General features: G+C 46.9%; 1 protein-coding gene across 1 annotated transcript in view; it reads right to left on the minus strand.

Annotated features, from left to right (window-relative positions):
• The window catches only part of DDR1 (discoidin domain receptor tyrosine kinase 1), a 79791-nt gene that overhangs the window by 23093 nt on the left and 29058 nt on the right, over positions 1-27640 (minus strand). Inside the window, exons 2-6 of the mRNA XM_015417343.1 lie at positions 19316-19438; positions 9192-9294; positions 6499-6727; positions 4585-4732; positions 1951-2053 (exon numbers count right to left, since the gene is read on the minus strand). Of these exons, the coding sequence (XP_015272829.1) occupies positions 1951-2053; positions 4585-4732; positions 6499-6727; positions 9192-9294; positions 19316-19391 (659 nt within the window). The 5' untranslated portion in view covers positions 19392-19438. The remainder of the gene's footprint in view (positions 1-1950; positions 2054-4584; positions 4733-6498; positions 6728-9191; positions 9295-19315; positions 19439-27640) is intronic.

A 27640-nucleotide genomic window follows, 5' to 3' on the forward strand; every position in this document is an offset into this window, starting at 1 on the left:
TTAATCACACTAGCTGATCCACCAAATGAAGAGTAATACGCTATCTGACTGTCCTAAATAGTTCTCTTTAATTTAATCAGAAGCAACTTGCAAGAAGAGTCTATCCCAAATTTCTATAAATTTATAATGCTGTTTTAATGCTCTTCTGATATATTAATTCTTATCTTTATTTCAATAGCATTGATATCTTCGATTTTATTGGACATTGTACTTCAAGCTTTTTCTATTTTTATATACACAAAGCTAGTAAGCATACACATTATGTCGAATGATTTATTGTTCACATAACTGTTTGTGCCTTGTCTTTTGTTTCCTACCGATGTATAATTTTTTTTAAAAAAAAAGAAGCATCAGTCTCCCACTCTCCACCAATGTTCCCTCTAAGCTGTGGAGTCTTGTGAGCAAAAATTCTACTTTGTGAGCTGCTGGCATTAAAGTTGTGAGCGAGCGATTTGGCTACTGCATCATTTAGTTTGCTCTGGAGCCATCCTTATTGAGCTAAGACAAAAGTGTGTGAGCCAGAGCTCACACTAACTCAGCTTAGAGGGAACACTGCTCTCCACACACAGTCCTAAACATACACCGTTATACTTTTCCCAGCACTGATCACATTTTGCCATATCGTTTCTAATTTGTTTCGGCTCGAATATTTAAGAAAAGAACTATACTTTTTCACAGTACGTTATTATTATTAATCAGTCTTAAAATCTGTTCACCTTAATGATGTGTTTTCTCTCTAGTTAACCCCCCCCCCAAGATGCTCTAACCTGGAAATAGGCGTGTCAAGGAGGATGAATGCCATTCATTTTCATCAGCAACTCAGATGAAGCAGAGGTGATCGAGTTCACACCCTCTCTCGACTCCATCTCTCTGTCTCCTTTTATATGTGAACTGAGTCAGACCATTGGTCCATCTAGTTCATGGATTCCCAGTTGCTCTCTAGGGTTTCAGAGAAAGGTCTTCCTCCACAGACTCTACCTGAGACAGCAGGGACCGAATCTGGAGGCCTTCTATATTCACGGCACGTACTTCGCCACTGCGTCTTCCCCACCCCACTATCCACCACCTCACCTTCTCGTTATCTGCCACTATACGCCATCCAACTTTGGATCTCTCTTCTGTTAATGCTGTTATCTCTCAGATAATTTTCCAATCCTCATCTCATTCATTCCGCTCAACAGGTGTAACACAGACTATGATCAATGCTCCCTCTAAGCTGTGGAGTCTTGTGAGCAAAAATTCTACTTTGTGAGCGACTGGCCTTAAAGTTGTGAGTGAGTGGTTTGCCTACTGCATAAATTAGTTTGCTTTGGGGGCATCCTTTCTGAGCTAAGACCAAAATGTGTGAGCCGGAGGCTGAAAAACTGTGAGCTAGCTCACAGTAACTCAGCTTAGAGGGAACACTGACCATGATCATACAGAGGGGGTCACTGAGGCTGAGAGACGGTGATGTGCCCAAAATGATCCAATCCATTTGGGGGGGGTTGAACTCAAGAAGACGTCACACTCAGCCATTTGTCCAGTACACAAGACTCCATATCCAGCACTCTGTCCAGTACACACCAGAAGACCGCCTTGCCACTGTCTTTGGGTGGACTCACACAACCTCGGGGACTTTGGCCCTCTGATGATACATTTGACTGTGCAAACGTCAGACCAGGGTCAAGAGAACAGACACAACATCTAGTTTGGACCTGCCTGACAGCCCGACTTCAAGGAGGATTCATACAACCTGACTGTAGCACAATTCGCATGACAATAATCTGCCCACACGGGAGTTTTCTTCCATTTGACCAGGACGATGAAAACTTTACAGAAGCAGGTTACTGTGTGATAACTACACTCCACAGTCAATGGAACGAAGCTAAACATTCAAGCACGGTCTATCACAATTCAGGGCCGTCCAGGCCCCAGAATGCAAAAACAGGTGGGGATGGTTCACTCACTCACTTGTTGACACTGTGGCCATCGTAAGAGGAGTCGTTCAGGTAGGCGGGTTCTGGGACTAGCGGCATAATCTGGCCCAGAGGGGCCGTATAAGACTGAAGGCCATCTGTGGGAAGAGACAGAGGACTTAAGGTACTCAAACTGGTGGTCTTCCTCTGGAAGGCCTCACAAAGCACAATAAATGCTAACAATCTGGGAGTATGCAAAGCAAGCACAAAGGAAATGAAATATTAAGTACATGGTAGGTGTAGTGTAGCTACTAAGAGCACGGAGTCCCAAGTTTGAATCTTGCCTCAGCTGTGAACTTGCTAAATGGCTCAGTTCGGACCCCATGTCACATTATGGTTAAGGAAGCTGAAAAGATAAGCCGTTTCCAGGGCTTTTTTTTGGGGAGGGGGACTTCATTTCCCTCTTGAGAGTTCCAGCACCTCCCCCCCCCCAAAAAAAGCCCTGCATTTATCTGTTATATTTATATCTTGACTTTGTTAATAAGAACATAAGAACATAAGAGATGCCAATGTTGGATCAGGCCAAAGGCCCATCCAGTCCAACACTCTGTATCACACAGTGGCCAGAAATACCAGGTGCCATCGGGAGGTCCACCAGTGGGGCCAGGACATTAGAAGCCCTCCCACTGTTGACCCCCCCCCAAGCACCAAGAAGACAGAGCATCACTTGCCCCAGAGTCCCTATCAATACCTTGTGGCTAATAGCCACTGATGGACCTCTGCTCCATATGCTTATCTAATTCCCTTTTGAAGCCGTCCATGCTTGTAGCCACCACCACCTCCTGTGGCAGTGAATTCCATGTGTTAATCACTCTTTGGGTGAAGAAGGACTTCCTTTTATCCGTTCTAACCCGACCGCTCGGCAATTTCATGGAGTGCCCACGAGTTCTTGTATTGTGAGAAAGGGAGAAAAGTACCTCTTTCTCTACCTGCTCTTTCCCGTGCATAATCTTATAAACCTCAATCATGTCATCCAGTTTGTTCAACTACAGAACTCCAGAAAGATTCAGGTGAGTAGCCATGTTGGTCTGAAGCAACAGAATAAAGTTTGAGTCCAGTGGCACCTTTAAGACCAAGAAAGTTTTCTTCTGGGTATAAGTATCTGATGAAGTGTGCATGCACATGAAAGCTCATACCCAGAACTCAAGACAGAGTGTGTCGGTTCCTAGGAGGTCTCCCATTCATGTACTTAACCAGACGGAGACCTGCTTAGTTTCATTAAGGTTGCTGACTCACATATGCCCTCACACCACTTCCTCATCTAGCATTGTGTGATAAACTGGCAAGCCAGATTCAGAAACACATGATTTCAAGCATCTGTGCAAAACTGTGGTTTAGTGTGATCTGTGAATTTACACATTTATAGCGACCAGAGGCCTGTCATGGAAAAAAACGAAGGGCTTAGGAGACTGAAAATGAAAACAGACATCAGGTCAAAGCCCAGGGTCTGCTTGCATGCCTGGTTTGGGTTATAAACACGGGTTAGCAGAAACCATGGTTTCGCATGACATCTGAACTGCACTACCGGTGGCTTCGATCTGATATAAATTGCCTTATAACAAGTCAGATCATTGATCCATCTGCCTCTTCTGATCGGCAGCCTCTCTCCGGGAGCTCAGGCAAAGAAAGGTTTTCCTCAGTCCTGCCACTTGAGACCCTTTAAACTGGGGACTGAACCTGAGACATTTAAGTCTGAGACATCTTCAGGTACTTGAAGGGCTGTCATATAGAGGATGGTGCAGAGTTGTTTTCTGTTGCACCAGAAGGTCGGACCAGAACCAACGGGTTGAAATTAAATCGGCTAAACTTCCTGACAGTTAGAGCAGTTCCTCAGTGGAACAGGCTTCCTTGGGAGGTGGCAGGCTCTCTTTCTTTGGGGTTTTGAAGTAGAGGCTAGAGGGCCATCTGACAGCAATGCTGATTCTGTGAACTTGGGCAGATCATGAGAGGGTGGACAGGAAGGGTTGCATCAGTGCTTAGTTCTCGTGGCCCTTTCTTACACGCCCAGGGAAATGATGATTGCCACTTTGGGGTCAGGAGGCAATTTCTCCAAGCCAATTTGGCCATGGATTCTGGTGCTTTTTGGGAGGTTTTGTCATCTTCTGGACATGGAGGAAGGGTCACTGGGTGTGTGTGTGTGGGGGGTATTTGTGAATTTTCTGCATTGCGCAGGGGGTTGGACTAGATGACTCTGCCGGCCCCTTCAAACTTGAGGATTCTATGATTCTAACGTGATGCTTAAGCTGTGCCACAAATCTGCACAATACGATCTGGAACTGTCACAACACTCCCTGATTAAGGACTGATTCCTAAACATATGCTTATCACTCAGTTACAACATCATCAGTAGGTAACTTGCATGCATCCCCTGAATCTCAGAAGCATCGGTTAACCCAATCCATCTGCGAGTCATCCAGTGGTCACTCGATGAATGCACACATATGAATCAGCCTTAAAGTTACAAGTCATGGAACATGGTAAGGGGTGCTGAAAAACAATCTCACGTGGGGACAGTTATTTATTTATACACAAGGGATCGGCTACCCGTGCAAACGGGAGAGTCAAAAAGAGAGAGGAAAGAGCCGAAAGGCAGTGGCCTGAAGGAGGGTGTAAGCGCTGACTTCCTAACCTTTCCAGACACAGCCATACAGCTCCACACGCAGGCAGACGCTCATGACACGGTCGGCGCGGGGGTAGAAGCGGACATAACGAGCGATGATTGGCGGGCCCAGATCTTTCAGGACCACATCCTCTGTATTTTCATTACCAGAAATCACCTGAGGGGAGAGAGTGGTCAGAGGAAATTACTTCTTTGGTATTTCCTAAGAACCCAGGAGGACGGGGGGAAGTTCTGATGCTGATCAAAGTCGTGCCAGAGTAGTGATCTGCGCTTTTTCAGGCTTGCCTTTGGGGAAAGGTATGAATGATCAACCTGGCTCCCTATGAGAAACCCTGCTTATTAAGTCCTAGGTAGGGTTGTCAACCTCCAGGTGGTCCATCAACACAAAGAAACACTGGGATGAGACTGACAATAACGTTTAATTCCTATGAACATCAATAAAAAAACTTTTGCAATATAGCTCAGGATAATTTGAAAAAGAAGTTAACCTGCAATAATTTTAAGGAAGTGAAAAAATAAGTTAATGCTGCTACTATTTGAAGGAAGCAAAAGAAGTAGCTAAACTGTATCAAGAGGCTGACACCTTCTAGCATAACAGGACTACTCCTGAGGAAGATTGTTGAGATGAGTATAAAACCGGGTGCTCATAGAGGATTGTTGGACTTTTTCTTGAATATGTTAGAATTTCCTGAGCTATATCGCAAACGTTTTTGCTGATGTTCGTAAGAATTAAATGTTATTGCCAATCTCATCACAGGGTTTCTTTGTGTTGATGTATTTCCTGTACTGTGGTCCCTTCTTTGGTTTTCTCAACCTCCAGGTGGTGGCTGGAGATCTCCTGGACTTACAACTGGTCTCCAGATGACAGAGATCAGCTCATCTGGACAAAAATGGCCGCTTTGGAAGGTGGACTCTATGGCTTGATACCCCATTGAAACACCTTCCACCAATGATCCCTCTAAGCTGTGGAGTCTCATGAGCAAAAATTCTACTTTGTGAGCTCCTGGCATTAAAGTTGTGAGCGAGCCATTTGGCTGCTGCATAAATTAGTTCGCTCTGGAGCCCACCTCCCTGAGCTGAGACAAAAATGTGTGAGCCGGAGGCTACAAAACTGTGAGCTAGCTCACACTAACTCAGCTTAGAGAGAACACTGCTCCCCACCCCCAAACCCACCCTCCTCAGGCTCCACCCTCCAAATCTCCTCATATTTCCCAACCCGGAGCTGGCAACCCTAGTCACAGGGCCAAAGAATTTCTCACACCGAGTCTGTGTTTGGATCTCCTGATGTTTTTAAATTTTTACTTAAAAGTCACCACGGGAGACTCCAAGTTTGATCAAAAGTCCCTATATTTCTCCAGGGAACTGGAAAAGCAGCCGCCTGGGGGAGGAGGGCAGATTCAATATCAGGAAAGCACCACAAGGGGAGAAGGTTACATCCCATGATGTCACACGCCCACTCAGAGAGCCCCACCAGGGCCTCATTAAATATAAGATAAACATTTGTTAAAAATTAAAATAAAGTTAAATTAAATTAAAAATAAAGATTTCCGTAAATACCCAGGAAAGTATCAGTTTTAACCACCAGTGACATCACAACCAGGTCTAGCATCACATCCTGTGAGCTACATTCCTGCAGATTATATTTAGATATTTAAAACAGTTATTATCCACCTAAGCTGGGATAGGGTGATTAATAAATCAAATTAATCATCATCATCTACCTTATTGTACTCGACTTACAACACATGCAGAAAAAGCATAAAAATGCATAAAACACATTAAAAACCCACACATTAAAATCACAATAAATAGAAAGAACTAAACTAATTCCTCAAATCATGAAAATTCTGATGACTCCCACCCCACCACGATTTCCACTGGGCTGTTTCTCACTATGCATATTCAGCTCTGCCCTTTGCTCACCTCGTTGCCCCACCGGTCACGCCAGGGCATCCAGCGGTGCCCGTCGCGGCTGTAATGGAGCCGGTATGTGCGAGCAAACTCCTTGCCGTGGCCACTTGCATGACGGCCCTGCGTCCCCACCAAGGTCAAGAAGTGTAGCTGACTCAGGTCGATCTCCAGGTACTCAGCATCATTAGGGTAGACGGGACCTGCTGGGCACCACGCCCCATCCCCCTCACTCAACCCTAGCCTGTAACAACAAGCAAGAGGGAAGTGTTACTGGACCATTTTTAATTAGTGTCCATAAGTGGCCTACTGTGGAAGTTGTTACTTTCACAAGGGGAAAAAATCATCTTCAAGCTTCTCTTGTACTATTCAACATCTGATCACTCATCATGAAGGAAAAGCTGCAGTGAGATATTTGTAATGCAAATGAGCATGCTGTTCAGTGCTGGCTGAAGCCTTTGTGTTCCAAACCTGACAGAGCTTCTTTAAGCCCTGCATATTAAAATTATTCACGGTTGGTTCATTATGGGCACTTTAGCAACCAGATGCTAAAACTCATATGCATAGATGGAGTGGTTACGATCTACAAATGCAAGCAAGGGAAGTTAAAACTGCATGCAAGAAGAAGGGCTGAGCATCTGCACACGTATAGTGCACCTGCAGAAATCAATACTGGGTACACAATGGGTTTACATTTTGTAAAGAAGACTGCAGTGATATTCTGAAGACTGAGTCGGAGATGAATAAAGAAACTACTGAAGCCATGTGTGTGTGATCTGAAGATTACCAACTCTCAAGGAGTGGTGACAGTGTCATCCATAACTCTATGCTCACTCCATGACTAGAGGAAAAGCAACATAAAGTATGCAAAGATATGCAAACTGTACATGCAAATTAAACTGAATGGCAACATATTTATTTACAACACTCATACCCCACCTTTCAGACCTCATAAGGTACATCAAGGCGGTTAACAAATTAAAATAAAAAATAAATTATATATATATATATCTGAAAATCACAGCTTAAAAACCATTACAACCAACAACAAAAAAATCATTAAAACAATTACAACCAGAGGTAAAATATACATACAAAAGTATAAAAACAATTAAATCATTGGGCAGGAAGAAGGGCTTCCTGAAGTAATGCCAAATGAAATGACAAAAGCCGTCGCCCACTGACAGAAGATGACAACAGAAGGGGACACAAATCTCCCTGAGGAGAGAGTTTCAGAGTTTTGGTGCCATGACCAAGAAGGCCCTCTCCTGAGTTGCCACCCGCCAAATCTCAGAATGCAGGGATATGCGAAGCAGAGCCTCAGAAGATGATTGCGGTGGTCGGGTAGGTTCATAGGTGGTCCTTCAGGTATGCTGGCCCCCCAAATCATACAGGGCTTTAAAGGTCAACACCAGCACCTTGAATTGTGCCCAGATAGGGAATCCATGTAAACAGGCCAAGATTGGAGTGATATGGTCCCTAGGTCCCTTTTGCACCAGCTGAAGTTTCTGTGCACTGCTCAAGGGTAGAAGAAGAAGAAGAAGAGATTGGATTTATACCCCGCCCTTCACTACCCAAAGGTGTCTCAGAGCGGCTTACAAACTCCTTTCCCCCTCCCCACAACAGACACCCTGTGAGGGTAGGAAAGGGTAGGGATGTGCATTCAGTTCGTCCGAACCAAATGCACCCTCGAAAATGGCCCATTCGGACCCCTTTTGGGCTGCTGCAGGCCGATTCAGATTCTCTGATCTGAATCACTTGCTGCCGAATTGCTGCCTAATTTCGGTGGCAATTCGGCCCCATTATATCCTATGGGCCATTGAAGTCAATGGCGAAAACATAGGGTATATTCTGGGGGCTGGAGGGGAAGGGGTTTGAGGGAGAGACTCCAAACTTGCAGGGTAGCTGCTGGAGCCTTTCCCCAAGATACCAACCAAGTTTGAAGAACATTGGACCAGCCCCCCCAAACAGGTTGCCCCTATCCCCTCCATTGTTCTCTATGGTGGGAAAAAAGTAATGTTTTCCCATCATAGAGAACAATGGAGGGGATAGGGGCAACCTGTTTGGGCGGCTGTAGAATTGGACCCCCTGGTTCAATGCTCTTGAAACTTTGTTGGCCTCTTGGAAAGAGGCTCCAGCAGCTAGACTGTGAGTTTGGAGTCTCTCCCTCAAGCCCCCTCTCCTCCAGCTCCCAGAATATACCCTATGTTTTCGCCATTTTCAATGGCCCATAGGATATAATGGGGCTGAAACTGACATTCAGCTGGCCAAATTCGCTGGTACTGACGAAACTGACATGCGGGAGTCTTACTGCCAGCAGAAATTGATTCTGCCCGATTTGGACGAATCCGAATGGGCCGAATTTTTTTTTTTTTGCACACCCCTACTCAAGGGCAGCCCCACAGAGAGTGCTTTGCAACAGTGTAATCTAGATGTTATCAGGGCATGCACCAGAGGGGCCATATCTTTTCAGTCCAGGAAAGGCAACAGCTGGCTAACCAATCAAAGCTCGTAAAAGGCACTCCTGGCCACAGCTGCCACCTGCTTATCCAGCAGTGAGTCTGGGTCCAAGAGCACCCCCAGACTATGGACTTGTTCCTTCAAGGGCAGTGCATCGATATGTCATTTTTTTAAAAAAAACATTTTTAACATTGGATAGAGAAAGACACGGGCGGCCAATTGTGGTGCAGTTCAAAGGTCATCCTCACCGGCTGTGTTTTGCAGCAGTCGAGTCAGACCATGCACTGGAAGCCGAGAGGGCATCATCTGGGATGGTGCGGTCTTGCATGCCCAAAGCATAGCGGCACTTGGCTGTAAGGAGGAGGGGGAGAAGGAGAGATTGAAGAGCATCTTCTGAAGTTAAGATGGCCCCTTCCCCCATCATCCCCATATGCATATTCAAGAACTTTCCCCCATGTGAATAGTAACAATAATAACAACAATCACAATTGTAATCAAAATCATCATCACCATCATCAGTTTAGCCCCAGCTACATACTCAGGAGTTGCGCACAAAAACGAATCTACTCAATTTGGCAAAAACAAAATTAAAAAGGGGTGAGGGGAGAACCCAACATGGAAAGAAAAATCATTTTGGGTTGCCACAGAAAGCCAAAATGGCACCCAGAGGAGAAGACTGGAGGAAGAAAACTGGAGAGGGGGGAGAGGGAGGGAGGGAAGGAGGGGGGAGGGAAAGTGGAGTCAACCAGGGAGGTGGGGGAGCCAGGGATGGCGGGGGAAGGAAAGTCAGTGAGGGAAGGAAGCTGGGGGAACAGCATGGGAGAATGGAGCTGGACTTGGAAGTGGGGGGGGGGATGGCAGGGATTTCCTTCCCCTGCAAGTCTGAGCGGATCTCACTCTTGTCTCTCTGTGATGGTACTAATGCTGTTCTCTTGGCCCGATCCAACAAAAACTAGTGAGTCGCAGCTTAATCACATCAAAATCTGTGAGGAAAGTTTGTCTCAACTAACATTAAGCCACACTGCTTTCGACCCGGACTACCTTTCAGCTGGACCGAGGCCACTGTCTGGGCGACCATTTCCAACTCCCGGTCTCCCTTCCAGACCCCTGCCGCTTGCAGGGCCCAGTGATGGCCTATAGCCACCGTGTCCTTAATGCACAAAACAGAGAGAGCCCAACAAAATGTGGTGGAGAATTCACGGCCACCATGTGCTCACCATCACCATTTAGTAGTGATTTTCAAACGCTGGAAGTGGTGTGGAGTTCTCCTCACTCCCATGCCCTTTCAACTGCCAAAACAGCCACTGTGCAGGTGTGCAGGCCCGAAAAGGAAGAGATCTGGGTTGCAGGCCCTATCAGGGATTGAGCCCTCAGTGATGGTGAAGTTTAAAATGGTGACGGTGAACTCGTGGCAGCCAAGAGTTCTCTGTCACATTTAATTTTGGCTCACAGAAGGTGGGTCAAGTACCAGCACCTACTCGTGGCGCCTGCAGGGACAGCCCTGCTATCTAGGCAAATGCCCAGGGTGCTGAAAATCCCAGAGGCACTTACTTCAGCTCTGTAAAACTGTTGGTAAGAAAGCTTTTGTTTACCCTTCTAGGGCCCAAGCTAAACATTCTGCTACAGATCCACAATGAGGATCTCTCACTTTTAAAGACAAGCTAACAAGCAGACCTCCCCCACCCCCCGGCCTTCTACTCCCTCACCCTAACCCGCTTCTCAAAGCTTTAATTTGCTCCCCAGGATGAAAAAGGTAGGCATAAGGACTGTGTGTCTGTCATCTCCTTCCCAGGGAGCTAACAGGAGCTTCAGAGGTGGGGTGTGGACATTTAAATAACAGAAGAGGCATGAAAACCTTAAAACACTGTGGCCTCCTGGAACCTTTTTCCATCTTCAAAGCAGCAAAGTGGGCTACCTTTTTAAAATCTACTTGGGAGAGCCTATAGAAGGATCCTCCCATTTCATCGGCCCTTTTATTTTTCTTGCACGCCGAGGAACTAGGGTTGTCACCTCCAGGTTGGGAAATTCCTGGAGATTTGGGGGTGGAGCCTAGTAAGGGAGTGGTTTGGGGAGGGGAGGGGCTTCAGTGGGGTATAATTAGGGTTGCCAACCTCCAGGTGGCACCTCAAGATCTTCTGCTATTACAATTGATCTCCAGGTGACCAAAATCAGCTCCCCTGGAGAAAATGGCTGCTTTGGAGGGTGGATTCTGTGGCATTACTGTAGGAATGAGCGACTCCGCATGCCTGGGGATTGGGGGGGGGGCATGCTACATCACTCTCTAAGTGTGCAGAGGTGTTATCTCCTTGAATGGGATGCCTCTCTTTGTCTTAACCTGGGAGCTGCTCTTTGACCCCCTCCTCTCTCTCTCACCACACACAGCTTTCCATGGAGATACATGTCTCTACAGGTCTCTCCTGTAGAAACAATACCTTCATACTCCCACACACATGATGCCGGACAAGTTGGCCAATTTGTGACAGGGAAAGTACTCTTTAGATTAGGCTTCTTTATCATCTTTCAGCCGCAACCTGAATGTGAACTGGATCTATCTGAATGTTTTAAGTTTACCTTTTTTTATCATGCTTCTATGACTGGGCAAAACTCTGCTATATAAAGCAAATATCCCAAGAATTACACTCCTGCTGAGGTTCTTCTGGTCCCCAAATCCCACCCTCCCCAAGCTCTAGTTTGGTGTAGTGGTTAAGTGCGCGGACTCTAATCTGGGAGAACCGGGTTTGATTCCCGACTCCTCCACTTGCACCTGCTGGATGACCTTGGGAAAGTCATAGTTCTGGCACACCTGTCCTTGAAAAGGAGCAGTTTCTGTCAGAGCTCTCTCAGCCCCACGTACCTCACAGGGTGTCTGTTGTGGGGAGGGGAAGGGAAAGGAGTTTGTAAGCCGTTCTGAGACTCCTTTGGGTAGTGAAGGGGGGGTATAAATCCATCCTCCTCCTCCTCCTCCTCTTCTCTACCCCCAAATCTCCAGGGATTTCCCAACTTGGAGTTGGTAACCCTAGTATTCTCCTTTTCCTCCCCTAAGTTATGTCTTCTCCTGCATTGCCAGCCATCCTTCTATATCCTTTCGTAAATGCCAATATCTGCTTTCTCTCCACAAGAATTGCCTGGGTGGATCAGAACAAAGTCCATTTTGGCCAGCAGTCAGGTGCCTCTCCTCACAACCAGGCCCTGAACACAAATGGGCAACCTTTGTACCAAGGACTTGGTAATCAGGGATATAACTGCTGCACAAAGCTAAGAGCCACTGACACCCTTGTCCTACCTGTATTTATCAAATCCCCTTGTCAAGCCACCCAAGTCTCAATTTAAGGTGAATCTGTGAGGCAAAAGAGCTTCCCTCTTTGACTCTGCACTGGTTCAGAATCTCATTTAAACTGTGCCGTGAACAACCAGGGCAAAGCAGTGATGGGGGGATTAGTTAGCACGCCAGCCGGTGTTATCTCTGCAATGTCTCCAGGCCTCCGGCATGCAAACAAAGAATGCGTATCTTCTTTGCACGGGCGCAGTTTAAACATGCTGCTGAGCCTGACCAAAGTTACACAAGGTAGCTCTTTGTCTTGCCAGCCTTGTGTTTCAATTAGGCCTTAGACCTGAGATACTTTCGTACAGGGTGCATTTCACATCTCCCCTGTGGAAAAAAAATCATTTTTTAATCAGCAGGGAGTCTTTACACGCTTTAGAAGTGTGGCTTTCTCCTTCTGTCTTAAGTGATAAAGCCCAGTCGACTACCTCAGCATTCTAACAACTCAGTCTGCTGCGTTGTCTAAACCGCTGGCCACAAACATGTCTTGTGGAAGGAAATTCTGTCATTAAACACAGAGCAAAACACTTCCTTCTGCCAGACCCGAGCCTATTGCCAGTCAGTTTCAGTGAGTGATTCCAAATTCTACTACAGGGAGCACATTTTTCCTGCCTCTCAGTGTTTTATAAAGTTCTATCAAAAAAGGGAGAGACATATCTTACACACAGGACATGACTATCTAGTCTGACTCGTATATGGTCCCCATTGGTTGTACACCTTGATCTCTATTTACAGGGGTCATTTCATAGAAAAAGAGCTAGGGGAACTCATTAGCATAACTCATTAGCACATGCCACACCCCCTGACATCATAAGGCCCGGCAGTGGACCTGCAAGGAGTGCGAGGAAGCCCCGCCAAGGCCCTCCCTGGCCCCAGGCAGGCAGGGGTGGGGAGAGGCGGGGAGGAAGCAACTTACCCTCCCTCTTCTCCTGCCTCCTCCTGGCTGAATGAGGGCCGGAAGCAGGGCGGCTGGAAGCAGGGGGTGGGGCTTCGTTGTGTGCCCCGCCCCTCACCCGGGGGAACTGCGATCCCCCCCGAATCGACCTCTGCCTATTTATTTCATTAATTCCTGGTCCCCTTCAATACATTAACGAAGCTGACTTTGAAACTTTGGGGGAGGGAGGGAGGGAGGGGGCAGACAGAAGTGTCAAAACGTTCCTTTAAATTCTGCAAACCAAAGAACTAAGTTTCAGCATATTACACCTTCTTTAAAAACAATCGAATGTCATTTTCTTAAACCTGTTATGCATTGAGTTTCTTTTCACCTCCTTGGTTTTCACAGATTAGTAAATGGGGTCAGGTGGCAAAATGTTGTAACAGGTGAGACTGGTCTAAAGCTGACATGATTAAGATTTTGGCCAACATTCAGAAAACTTATTAGGAAATATATTTGTTCCGGAGTGGAATTACTAGAAAAGGTGAGAAGGGCTTTTAAATAATCCTTCTGAAACTACCTTTTCTTTCCATCTTATTAGACTTTGTTTTTCCCAGGCCTTCTGCCAGTTTGTTGATTCCTCTGTTTCCCCCCCCTTTCTCGGTAGCTTCTGTGCCAATTTATTTTCATTTTTGGAGTTAAAATGCTTTTTGCTGGTTTGTGTTTTAAGGCATGTCCATATTAATGTTTCACAATCCCTCTGATTATATTGCTGCTGCTATTTTTTACTAGGCACGCTGTTACCTTCTGATCAGAGGTCATTTCGGGGGGGAACGCGGGGGAACGCAGTTCCCCCGGGTGAGGTGCAGGGGGGCGGGGCACATGACGAAGCCCCGCCCCCTGCTTCCGGCCGCCCCACTTCCAGCCCTCATTCAGCCAGGAGGAGGCAGGAGAAGAGGGAGGGTAAGTTGCTTCCTCCCTGCCTTTCCCCACCCCTGCCTGCCTGGGGCCAGGGAGGGCCATGGCAGGGCTTCCTCGCATGCCCGCTGGCCTTGCAGGTCCACCGCCGGGCCCCTGATGTCAGGGGGTGTGGCATATGCTAATGAGTTATGCTAATGAGTTCCCCTAGCTCTTTTTCTACGAAATGACCCCTGCTTCTGATATTTAGTTCCATATGGGAGGCATCTGATGAAGTGAGATCTGGTTGGAATAAAATTTGTTTAAGTCTTTAAGGTGCCATTAGACTCCTGTTTTACACTTTGGATATATTGTCTGAAATGGTCTTTTATGTTTATTGCTATTAATTTTTTAATTGAGTTGGAAGTTACCTCACAGCGGCATGGCTGAGAATGCGTGGTATTACCTGTTTAGATAAATAACAAATAATCATGCAAAGGGGTTGTTAATCCCAGATCTTTAAATAGTATTGAGGTCTGCTTCAGCAGAACCATTTCTAAATGTTCCTGTCTCCAACTGATACCTTCATTAAAAATATTAAAAAGTGGTTTAAAACAGAAATGGTAATTATTTTGAAAAAACCAAGAACAAAAATGTCACGCTTTCAGGAACAGGCCATTTTCCCGCCAGAGGGCACACTAGTTTCTGAGAGAGAACAACAGACAGGGGAAAGCAGAGGACTGCCCACTATGTCAAACATTCTGCAAGTTTTCAATCCATCAGCATCTCATTGTGTGGAATACTCACTGTTGACAAGAAGACAGTGAAAAGGGCAAGTTCTATGACAGGGTGTTACAGAAAAGCTAATAAGACTTTGTCCAATGGCTGTTTCACACATGCCATTTTCACCCGTTCCTCACTCCCACTGCAGACACCCACATCATACCCAGCCTTGTTCCTGGGGTCTCCTCCATTTGACAGGGAGAAGCGGCAACAGGAGGAGGATGGGGAGACGGGGAAGTTCCTTTCCCTGACCTCATAGTTGGTCAGATATAACCCATTCAGAATAAAGGGGTCAGTATCACAGTGCCTTACACAACACCTTATGGTGGAACCACATTTCAACTGTGTTCTGTTCGGACAGCCCTGTTTCAACAACTACACAAGAAACTGTAGTAAATAAAAAGTATCAGCGAATGGTGAATCATTTTGGGATTTTTACCGGGGGGGGGGGGGATAATCTCACCTGCCCATTATGTGGGAGATCTGAAAGTGATTCTCCAAATGCGCTTTGCAACTTATGTGATGTTATGTGAAGTGTGTACACAATTCTGATTAAGACATTGCTTTGTGGGAAAGGCTGATTTAACCTTTTCACTCTGCAATTCTCCTGGTAAAAACTGGGCTCACCAAGCTGCTGTTAGCTCTGGTAGGGCAAAAAAACAGTACCCTACAGGTGCCTCACTATTTTTCCCTCCTGGCAATAGTAACAGCCAAAAGCATGGGAAATTTCTTCTGGAAAAATTGTGACAGGTGAGGGTTAAATCTCCCTCCCCAGTATAATGGTGGTCAAATCACCTCATCCCTGGTTTCCTTTTTAAGGTTAAAAAAAATGCTGGACGATTCTGTCACAAATTTGCTGTATAACATGTAGTTCAGCCATGGGGGAAGGGGGGAAGTTGGATGATTAGAAGATTATGAACCATATAGAGAAAGCGTCTAGAAGAAATTTTCTCTCCCCCTCACATAATAATAGGCTTACTCAATGGAACTTATTGGCAGCATATAGGACACAAAAGAAATGTATTTATTCAACAAAGTCAGCACCGGCTTAAATAACTTTAAAGGCAGTTAAACAAGCTTATGGAGTACTAGGAGCAAATCCCGTTGTGGAGGAAGACAACGGATCCTAGCACGGCACGACGGAGGCGCCCCTAGTCTCCCGATCTCTCCCCCCGCACGACCCCCCGGAATTGGGGGGCGAGGGAGTGGCTGGGTGACCTCCAGCAGCCTCGGGGCCGGCACTGCGTTGGCCCCTGCCCAGTGAGAGGCCAGCCAGCTGCATGTAGTTGGCAGCGGCAGTAGGATCGGGTGCGGCCAGAGGCGGCCCCCACGTGCTGGAGTGGGCGGTGCGGCCGTTGTCCGGGCACAGGGCAGCTGGGAGCCTGTAGCTGGGCTCAGGTGAGGTCGGCGGCAGAATCGGGGCGAGTTCCCGCCCCCCCCCACTGGAGCAGCCGGGCCACCTATCGTCAGATCGCACGGAGGCCAGGTGGCAACACACGTTCAGGCGAGGGTGGTGGTGGCATGCTCTAGCCACGCCCCCCCCCCGGTGGCACGCGTGGCTATGGGCGCTCGGGAGACAATGGACACAGCGGTTGTTTGGGTGGCAGGGTGAGACTCCGCCATGGTGTCTTCGGATTGTGGGGCATGTTCACCCCGGCACTGCATCTGTGGGCGGGCGTCAGAGACTGCGGCCAGTGGCCAGCGTCCCTGGTGTGAGTGGCGGCCATCTCAGCCTATGGCTGAGGAAGTGCATCCGTGGTCACCCCAAATTAGCTTTATAATATAGAGAGATTAGAAATGGTTGCTGAAAGAAACCTCCATGGTCAGAGGCAGTATATCACTCAGTAGTAGGTGTTAAGGCCCAATGAGAAGGGAAGGCTATTGTGACCTGTTTATGAGCTTCCTAGACATATTTGGCTGATGGAAACCGAATGCTAGACTAGATGGACTCTTGGTCTGATCCAGAAAGGCTCTTTTTATGTTCTTATGATCATACAACTTTGTTCTGATATGTCCAAGATGAATTAATAGTATTTAATAACCATTTTTTGGTCTGAGACACAAGACTATAATAAAAAAATCATGGAACATGACACCTAGGTGCTTTCCTCACACAGAGGGGCTTGCATTCATGGTCTTTGTGTGTTGATCTGTTATCAAAGTGAATTCATACAGTCCATTCCTAAGCATGTTTGTCCGGAAGCAGGTTCCACTGGGATCAATAGGACTTACTCCCAGTTAATTTAATTGGTATGTTTATGTCCCAGTGTTGCTCCAAGGAGTTCAAGATGGCACACACAGCATTCCCAAACAGTCTCCAGGCACCAGTTAGTCCCAGACTCGCTTAGTTTCAGCAGATTGCTGCATAAGGTCTTTTGGACAACTTGGGGTTTTTATCTGGAGCTCAAAAATCTTTTTTTTTTTTTTTTTGGCCGCTGACAATGAATTCTGCCAAACTCAATAGTTCTGCATGTTGCCACAGGAGGAGAATTCTATTCAGTGCCTATTTCTGCATGCTTTGTTATTTCAGCCTGCCTTTCCTTCTTTATCTCAGGCCATTTCTCTCCCCCCCCCCCACCTTCTGCTTGCATTCCTTCACTCCTGTTCAGTGCTTAATCACCAAAATGAGAAGGCTCAAAACTGACAAGAGACTGTGTGTGCTGTGAAGGTTGGGAATGGGGGGAGGGGGTTTCCTCAGATCAGCAGGCTTACTTTGTGCCGGGGCTTAGTCTTGTTTCGATATTTGAATTAAATCCTAGAATATATGAGAGAATGGTCCCTGCCACATGGCATGAAAAAAACTGGGCAAAGTGTGGCTTTTAAAAGCCGCACCAAAATAGAGACGCCGCGGCGGGATCCCACGGATCCCCTGAGGAAGCGACAGTCGGGAGGGGGAGGCTGCCGAACTGCGCATGTCTGAGCATGCGCAGTTTGGCCAGGAGCCGGGGATGCGCCGGCGGAAGGACGCGCTGGCGATCCCACGGCCGGCCTTGATGCACCCTTTCCCGAAGAACCACCTAGGTAGGTGGTTTATTTTTGATGCGGGGTTTTGGGTGGAAGGGCCGGATCGGGAACGGGTGCACCACGCTTCCCAGATTTTGCTGTGGAATCGCGCCTGTTTGCTGCGCCCCCGATCCGTCCCTCTCCCGGCCCAAAACCTCTTGTGTGACCGGGGCCAATGAAGACTTTCCAGGGTTATGATTTGCATCTACCAGAATTGAAAAAAAATGGGCATTGCTCCTTTCAGACAAAATGGCAACCTTCTGTATCAGAGGGACCACAAAGAGCACATTCTTCTCATATGGTCTGCTAAAATGTAATGACTGAAAAGGCCTCCACCCAGCCTAAACTACCTCACAACATTGTTGTGAGGATAAAATAGAAGACGAGAGAATGTGTAAGCTGCTTTGACCTCACTTGAAGGAAGCTTTGAAGAAAAATAAACAGCAGATGGACTAATGATCTCACTCTGGCCAAAGCATGTTCCAAAGCTCGTATTTACCTCCAAGGTGTTTGGTGTTACTATTACCTCACACATTCTAGTACTCAGTTGCATGACTGAAAAGGGTACCAAGCCTCCATATAACCTAAGCAGCTATTTTTGGGCAGGAACTCACAGGAATGGAGTTCCGGCTGGCTTCCGAGTTGGCCACGCCCACTACAGCCAAAACCTCTGCACATGCATGGCTACAGAGTTTGAAAGGCTACAGAGAAAAGGCCTGGAGAGCGACCCCCCCCGCCAGCGACTCTGAGGCGGGCAACCCAGGGGGGCTCCTGGAAGGATCAGGGAGACCTTTAAATGCCTCCCCGAGCCTTCCCCGGTCCTTCCGAGGACCGGCTAGCCTGGGCTCCCCGCAGCTGCGGGGCACCCGGGCAAGCCAAGGGAAGGCAGTTTAAAGTGCCTTCCCTTCCCTTCAAGGGGGGGGGGGCTTGCCCAGGCAAGCCAAAGGAAGGCATGGGTGTGGCCTAATATGCTAATGAGATGTGCTGTCAGGGTGTAGCCTAATATGCTAAAGAGTTTCTGCTGTTGGGTGTGGCCTATTATGCTAATGAGTTCCTGGTGGGCTTTTTCTACAAAAAAAGCCCTGGCCTAAGCTTACTTTTTTTCTTAATTCATCCTCCATTTGCTCATTTTGTCCTTTTCTGCCCATCCGCCTGCCCTTTTCTTTTCCCACTATATATCTGCACGATATGGTTTATAAGCCTGCACTGTGGACCAACACTCCCTCTAAGCTGTGGAGTCTTGTGAGCAAAAACTCTACTTTGTGAGCTACTGGCATTAAAGTTGTGAGCGAGCAATTTGGCTACTACATAAATCAGTTTGCTCTGGAGCCATCCTTCCTGAGCTAAGACAAAAATGTATGAAGCAAAGGCTAAAAAACTGTGAGCTAGCTCACATTAGCTCAGCTTAGAGGGAACACTGCTGTGGACTCCACCTGCATACTCAGCATCCCTCTTCTCCCTCTCCCCCATCGGTGACTCTTGGTCTTTCTCACCTGGATCAAAGTGTTCTTCCAACTCCGATGCACCAAGAGAAGCCAAGAACAGCAAGCAAAGCACTGTGGGTCCCATAATGCTCTCTGGGCTCACTGGTTACACCAGCAGTTGAGTCTTCATGCCTTTCAAACAGAAGAAAACAGCAGTTAAACCACATGTGGGTCCCTTGCGCATTGCTGAAAAAGCCTTCCCCTGGCTGACTCAACATGAACAGGCAGTCCTGGCCCTCTTCCGCCTGGGGTCAGGCACTTTCCCTTGGTCCCCAAGCTATTAAATAATTCACATTCCACACACCAGAGTCAAGAGTATCCTGCTATTGTCCTTATTTCCCTACCAGGGCCAAAAAAGAATATAATTGACATACTGGCCGCCAGTGACACATAATCACAAGGGAAGGCCATGAGCCAAGCCTGTGGTTAAGGCGCATGCTGTGGTGTAGGAGATGCCCAGCTGGATTTTACAAAGCAAGTCCTTTGGCCAAAACGAAAAGCACGGGGAAAATTATCTGCTTTCTTTCTATTGCGCCTGAAGAAGTGAGCTCTCACTCACGAAAGCTCAGGTTCAAACAAGTGTTAGGTGAGAGACTGCACTTCTGTTTCGTTTTTAAAAAAACACAGCAAATATCGACCTATGGTGCACAAACATTGTTTATAAAGAAATCATTTATTAGACTGGAAACAAAAAAAAGAAATGCTTATGCTAATGATCCTCACGATCACCCAGTGCCCAATTCTGCAAATCCTGAACACGGCTACACCCCTCAAATCCCAATGAACACACATGGAAACAAACTGGGATGGGGTGGACCTTACAACCTGCACAATAAATTTAAAAAGGCAAAAAGAATAAGGGGGCAAAAATCTACATAAACTTGGCTTTGTTCTGGAAACAGAAACTAATTAAGTCTTATAATAAATAACAATATCTTGAAATAATATGTAAAAATAATATGTAAAAAGACTCCTCATACTAATAGTAAAACACAAGGCCAAACTTGTTTCAACATACTGTCTTCAGCAAGGATCCAAAACACAATTCAGCTTTGGCGGGGAGGGTGGGTATAAATTGAATGAATGAATAAATAAATAAATAAATATCCCTATGTCTAAAAACTCTCTTTGGGGTTCTTACAGCTTTAATAGATTCTTTATATAAATTCTGTAATTTTTTACGTGGAGACAGACTTTTCATAGTCTTCTTTACGCGTGAGAACTGTGTGAGAGACATTTGAAGTTACTCAATATTTTATTCTGACTGGTGTTTTAATGCTGGGTTTTAATTGTATTTTATGTTCTTATTCTGTTTTATGTTGTAAGCTGCCTCAGGCAGGTTTATTATTTACATTTAATTACTTCATTTATACTCCACTGTTGTCCCCAATGGGGGACCCAAAGCAGCTTAACATCTACTCCATTTTATCCTCACAAAACGTGGGTTAGTCTGAGAGAGTGTGACTGGCCCAAGGTCCACCCAGCAAGCTTCCATGGTACAGTGGAGAGTTGGCCATGCCCAGCAGGAACTCATTAGCATAACAGGCCACACCCAACAGCAGAAACTCATTAGGATTGGCTACATTAGGGGTGTGTGGCTGAACATGCAAAGGAGTTCCTGCTACAAAAAAAGCCCTGGGACCACAAACAAGGTCAACAGAATAAGCCAAAGGTGACCACACTTCTGGTAACGTGGGTGTGTGGCCTAATATGCTAATGCGTTCCTGCTGGGCTTTTTCTACAAAAAAAAGCCCTGGTGGAGATAATTTGATCTTGGTTATCCCAGATCTGATACTCTAACCATTATACCACACTGTCTCTCGCCAGGTTTTCTGGAGAGGCAGTTTGGTGTAGTGGTTAGGAGCGTGACCTCTAATCTGGGAGAACCGGGTTTGATCCCCCACTCCTCCACATGCAGCTGCTGGTGTGACCTTGGGTCAGTTACACGTTCTTTCAGAGCTGTTCTCTCACAAGCAGTTCTCAAGAGAGCTCTCTCAGCCCTCTACCTCACAGGGTGTGTGTTGTGGGGAGGGGAAGGGGAAGGAGATTGTAAGCTGCTCTGAGACTCCTTCGGGTAGTGAAGGGCAGGGTATAAATCCAACCTCTTCTTCTAAATCAACCAGTCTTCAGCTCACCTGAAAAAATATTGTTTGTGGACTGGAAGCAAGCTAAGGAGTTGTGGCCTCTCTCCTGCCTTTTCACGCACCTTCCGTCCAAAGGAAAAAGACATTGTTTCTGATGTTAGTTTGAAAGGAAAGTACTGCTTTGTGCTATGGGCATATTGGCAAACTATCGTTAGGGCTGAAAGAGAACTTGAAAGGGGAGCCAAGTGCCAGTGTAGACAAGAGAGCATGAAAGCCAATTCACTTCCCATGCGCAGTGTGGAAGATTGTCTGAAATGAGCCAGTTGTTTCATGTTCATCACTTGCACACAGGCACATCTGAACCCTGGCTGCTCTCTTTTTCGCAATTTGCTAGCATTATCCCAAAACACACAGCTTACAAAGCGTCAAACTAAGACGTCTGGAAATCCACAATCAGATCCTGTGCAGTTTTCGTAAAAGTTCGAAAGAGTTTGGGCACAGTGGGAGAATCAACTTGAATCTGGAAGCAGTGCTTGGGTTGGGGGGGATTCCACACTTCCCCTAAGTAGCATTTTCCTGATCAAACCACCCCCCCCCCCCCCCCCCCCCCGCCCAGCCATGCATCTATTCACCTGGAGAAGGAAAAAATAAACATGAGTACTTGTATGATTTTCCCCAGGCAGCCCCAGAAAGGAGGGAGTGGACTTTAGATCAGGAAAACTGCAAGAGAAAAAGCTAAAATATCCCATTACTAGTAGCATTTCCTTAACTCATCGCCTGCTTGGACCATTACAAACGCAGGAGAATCAATCATCATGCATTCTCCCACATAATCTCATCGAAATTTGGCCTGACAAGGTTTGCAGTTCCTGAGTGACTTGGGTTGCCTCATAAGACACTGGGCAGGGCCCCATCTCCTGTTGCCTAGCTACCAATGTCACACACACCCCTTCAACGTTCTCTGGCCACTGGGATGTATGGGGGGGGGGGAAGCGTGTGTGGGTGTGAATGGGGCTGAGGGCCAGCTGCTCCCATAATCCTTTGCTGGAATGTCCCTTCCAACAGCTGCCTTGATCTAAGGCTGGTAAACAGCAGCTGACGGGGCACAGTGGGGAAGGGGGGGTGCCAACATGGAGAGGATGAATCAAGGCATTGATCGGACACCCCCCTTTGTATCGAGGGGGATAAATCCTGTATCGAATGCAGACCAAAAAAAATCTCAAACGGAGATATGCGTCTCAAGAGTTGGAATGACTGCCACATGTCAATAGTTGAAAACGTTCCTATGTTGGGGGGTGGGCTTGTGTGACTATGGCTCAAAAGAGGACTGAGGTGCTGTACTGTGGGGCTGCTACACACAGAATCTGAAGAGATATAGACTGAGTAAAGAAAGGGACCAAGGGGATATGCCTTCTTGGAAGCAGTACTCTGATAACGTCAGCCCTCCTACCTAATCCCAGCAGAGTGAGGAAATGCACTCTTCACATGCTCAGAGATGCTCCCCTCGATATCATTACCATGCCCTGTGGCTCAAGGGTGCCAGTTTGAGCAGGTGGGGAGTAAACAACCCCCCTCCATGATTCACACACTATGTGACTATTTCTCAACAGGACCTTTGTGTCCGATTATTGTGATGTATTGAAAAGAAACAAATGTCCTTAAAAACACCAGAGTAAAATTGCACACACTCAAAAAGCAGGCACCCCCTAGAAAACCACTGTAAATCTCCAACCATCCATTCCTAAAACCTTCCTGTCGTCCTTCCTGAAGCCTAAAACAATGCCCCAGGAGGACCCTAACATTAAAAACATATTCTGAGGCTAAACTCTGGCTCACATTAAGCCTGGTCAGGATTAAAACACATCCACCGTAGTTATGAATGGATGTCACTGTCACGTAATAATGATGTGGGGTGGCAGGGGGGCGGGGGAGAGAACGATTTGTCTGTCCCCCTTTCTCAGTTTGTCGGCAGCTGAAGGTGTCCTCATTTTGCCCAGCTAGTTTTTAACCCCCTGCATCCCAGGGATCTCCCACTGCATCCTCCCAGTTCTTGGAGAAACGACAAAAGGCACTGAAGGGGACAAGGAAGGCGAGGAATCCCAGCTATGCCGCAAGAATGCGAGGCAGCTGGGATCCCAGTGCCAGCCCAGCTTAACTGGCCTGCTGTGGAAAGCTGCAAAGCCCAGAGGATGCCCCCACACAGTCCTGACTGCCTGCCAGCAATAAATTAACCATTAGATTAAACATACCACAGGGCAGAATGCGATCCCCGAATCCCGGCTGCATAAGCAGAAACAAAGGACAAGACCCTCAAGTTTGTCTCTGAGGAGTTTTGGTAGGTCTTGCAGTAGTCATCAGAGTATATGATCCAGCTAAGAGTATATGATCCAACTAAGATTACCAGACACCCCCTTGGGTGGGGATAAGGTCGCTAGAATCAAGTTGAGAAACTCTTGGAGATTTGGGGATGGAGAGAATAGGGACTTCGATGGGGTATAATGCCACAGAGTCCACCCTCCAAAGCATTCATTTTCACCCGGGGAATTGATATCTGTAGTCTGAGATTCCAGGGGATCCCCAGGTCCTTCCATGGTGAGTGGGAATTCCCCCGATTTGAGACACTCCTGTCTGCCCCCCCCATTACCCCCACAGGGAGGGAAGAAACCAGAAATAAACGTGATGTGCCTACGTCACACAGAAGTGATGTAGCACGTTGGTGACGCTGGGGGGGGGGAGGCCGATGCTCTCTTTTTTGAGCAAAACGCTATGATCAGAAGTTAATTGTACCATAGAGTTTTACGTTGGTGACACTGGGGGCGACACTCTCTTTTTTGAGCTAAACTCTATGATTAGAAGTTAGTTCTACCATAGAGTTTTGCCTACAAACCAGAGTGTTGCCCCTGACATGCCTACGTCAAACAGAAGTGACACGGGCATGTTACACTTCTTCCCTCCCACTCTTGGAGCCTCCCGGTCATTCCTTCACTGGCTTGTCCAACTGACCTGGCAACCCTACCCTGGTCCCACCTGGAGGCTGGCATCCTTAGATCCAACCATCTTGGGCTGGTCCAAACAAGAGATTTTGCCCTGGTTTGGTGACCAAACTGGAGCTTTGGTGTGTGTCTCTGTGTGTAGGCATCCACACGACTTGTCTTCCATTTTGTCTACTGTCAGGGTTGCCCCTGTTTTGCTCTGTTCTCTCCCAAATGCGCTGTGCTATGATCTTTCCTGAAAGAACACTGTCAAAGCAGGTGGAGCAGCCACATGGACAGGAAGGTGTTATAGTGCCAGAGCGTTGTAATATTATAGTGATATATCCACTGCCGCTTATTATTCAAAAGCCAACCAAAAGCCCTCTGGTGGGCAGCGGGATGACGGGCATGAGGGGATGACTAAGGAAAGCATGGACAAAACTAGAGATGTAAAATTTCCGGAAATTTTGTAGCTGGGAAAAAAACCCGGTTTCCCCCCGGGTTTTTTCGGGAAAAAATGGAAATTTTGGGAAAAATTGAAAAAATGCTACATTAGCATTTCTTTTGTCTTTTCTAGATTGAAAGTCATTCTGTTACTTTAGGAACATAAAATATGACTATGGACATTTTTACTTGGCATGAAATTATCACAACTAGCATATTAAAAATATAGTGTATCCAAACAATTATTACAAACAGAATACCCAACCACATGCAAAAACAAAACTGAAACTTTTTTATTTTCTTCTGACAATCGCACCTCCTAAAGGAAGAAATGCATCTTGTTCTTGCATTGGAGAGTTCAGTTTGTAACCTAGGACTCGCTTGTCCTCAGTGCACAGAAATTAGATCAATCTGATACCATATATATATATATTTTAGAAATGATTTGGAAAATATTTGAACACCTTGTCTTAAAATATTTTATTCATCATGTTAAAATAAAATGTTCCATAATCAATTTTTTTTTCTTTTCTTTTTTCAATTTTTCCAATTGTTCGGAAAAAAACAAAAAAGGCTTCAGGAAAAAAACGGGGGAAAAACGGTTTCCCCCGAATTTTTCCGGGTTTTTTCCGGGCCTTCACATCTCTAGACAAAACCCTTGTGTAGATGCTCTGCATTTGATGTGAATGCCATTCTCAGCAGTAATGATTGTCCAAGATGGAAGCACTGCTCTGTGGAAGCAACCTTGGTAAAGCTAAGCAGGTGCAGATCTGGTCAATATCCGGATGGAAGCCCTCAATGAAACCCTAATCATGCTGTCTTGAGTTTCATGACAGAAGAAAGGTGGACTAGAAGTACACGGGTAGGATTTTCATGAGAGCTGCCAGGGCTCTACCCTACGTGAAACTTCCATGCCCTGGGCACCTGCTTGCTACACCTGACTAGAATCAGTTTAACAGTGTATAGTTTGTTACCATCACCACCCAGCATTCCAGAAGGAGAGCCATTATAGTCTGTTATGGTGAAACAAGACGTGCTCTTGTGGCATCATAACAGATATATCACGACACAGGTTTTTGTGGACTACACCCCACATCATCAAATGCATGGTCTTCACCTTACATAGATAAATATATATAAACTAGCATACGTTGCTACAGATTTCTATCAGTTCAGAACAATTCCCGGAGTTCCTTGGTTAAGAAGCATTTTAACTAATTTGACACTGTAACCAGCTGAGGGCTTATTGACACATTACAGTCCATGAAAAGTACTGAGACTTACTCGTGATTTCAGCTCTCGTACTTTATTTCAGCCCAGAACAAAGACAAATTGCCCAGCTCGCAGGCTGGTTTATATGCACAACAACCCCGCACCCAAAACACACCCACACACTCGTGATTGGCTATTTACAGTGGTCGAGAGTTCCATAGGCTCTCGACTGGAAGCCTAGCCTGCCGATAGGTGCGGGCTAGGATCCGCTTGTCCCATTGTTCCCACGAGCAAAGCTCGATGGCTTCGCCTGACCGCGTGGCGCAATGGCCGCGCACGCGGTCTAGGATGGATATATTACACCCCTCCCCCCTTGGTCCAAAAGGCACCCACACACGAAGTCCTGTAAGTATGAGGGTGCTTTACGGGGTCTCGTTGAGCGGCGAGGTGCTGGCACCGGGGCGGATAGTGAAACTGCAGCCCTTTGCTGGGAGCCGGCCGGCGTTGGCTCTCGACTGGAAGCCTAGCCTGCCGATAGGTGCGGGCTAGGATCCGCTTGTCCCATTGTTCCTGCGAGCGAAGCTTGACGGCTTCGCCTGACCGCGTGGCACAATGGCCGCGCACGCGGTCTAGGATGGATACATTACAGTCCACATGGCAGAGGCACCGTTGCCATGAGGACTTTGGATCAGAAGTACACCGGCAGTTCTGTTAGGGTGGTCTCCTCTGGGTTGGGAAATTTCTGGAGATATGGTGATGTTGCCTGGGAAGGATGGGGTTTACGAAGGGGAAGAACCCCGGTGAGGCATAGAGCCATGGAGTCCACCCTCCAAAGCAGCCATTTTCTCCAGGGGAACTGATCCCTGCGGTCTGGACGGCAGTTGTATGCCTGGGAGATCTCCAGGCCCCACCTGGAGGTCGGCAACCCTAGGTTCTGTGCCGGGAATGCAATTCCCAGGTGCGCAGGGATCCTATTTAGTTACTGTCTATTTCATTTACGCCATTTATATCAGACTTGAGGTGGATTACAAAATATAAAAACAATTCGAGCTAACAGCATAAGACAGTCAATAAAAGGCACAACAGAACGAGGATTTCAGAATTAGAACGCGACGCAGACAGAAAACGGCCTAAGGCATCGCCTCCCAATAGTTTAAAAAGTCGATCACAAAGGTAGAAAACACCTGCAGTAAGAGAAAGATGACAGTTGCCTTATTGCAACAGACTACGATCCTGGGTGGGGGTGGGGGGTGGAAAGTGCCCTCAAGTCACGGCTATTTTATGGCAACCCCACAGGGTTTTCAAGGCAACTAACTGGGGTGATTTTGCCCGCCTCTGCATAGCGAGAGCCTGAACTTCCTACCAGCCAGGGCTGGCCCTGCTTAGCTTCTGAGATCTGACAAGACTGGGCTAGCCTGGGCCACCCACAGTCCTATTCCTTTAATAAAAGGACCTGGCTATGGAATTAAAACGACCTGCATCTGCCGCCACCTTTTCGAATTCCCTGCACCCTCCTGGAGATGGTGATTTCCAGCTCTCCTCGCGTACACTCTGGCAGGGGTGAGCAAAACGGGTTCCAGGCCTTACCCTGGCAGGCGGGCGTGACTCGACCCGCATTCCAA

This window comes from Gekko japonicus, unplaced genomic scaffold, assembly GCF_001447785.1.
Source record: "Gekko japonicus isolate JY-2015 unplaced genomic scaffold, Gekko_japonicus_V1.1 scaffold2112, whole genome shotgun sequence".
Classification (NCBI taxonomy): Eukaryota; Metazoa; Chordata; class Lepidosauria; order Squamata; family Gekkonidae; genus Gekko; species Gekko japonicus.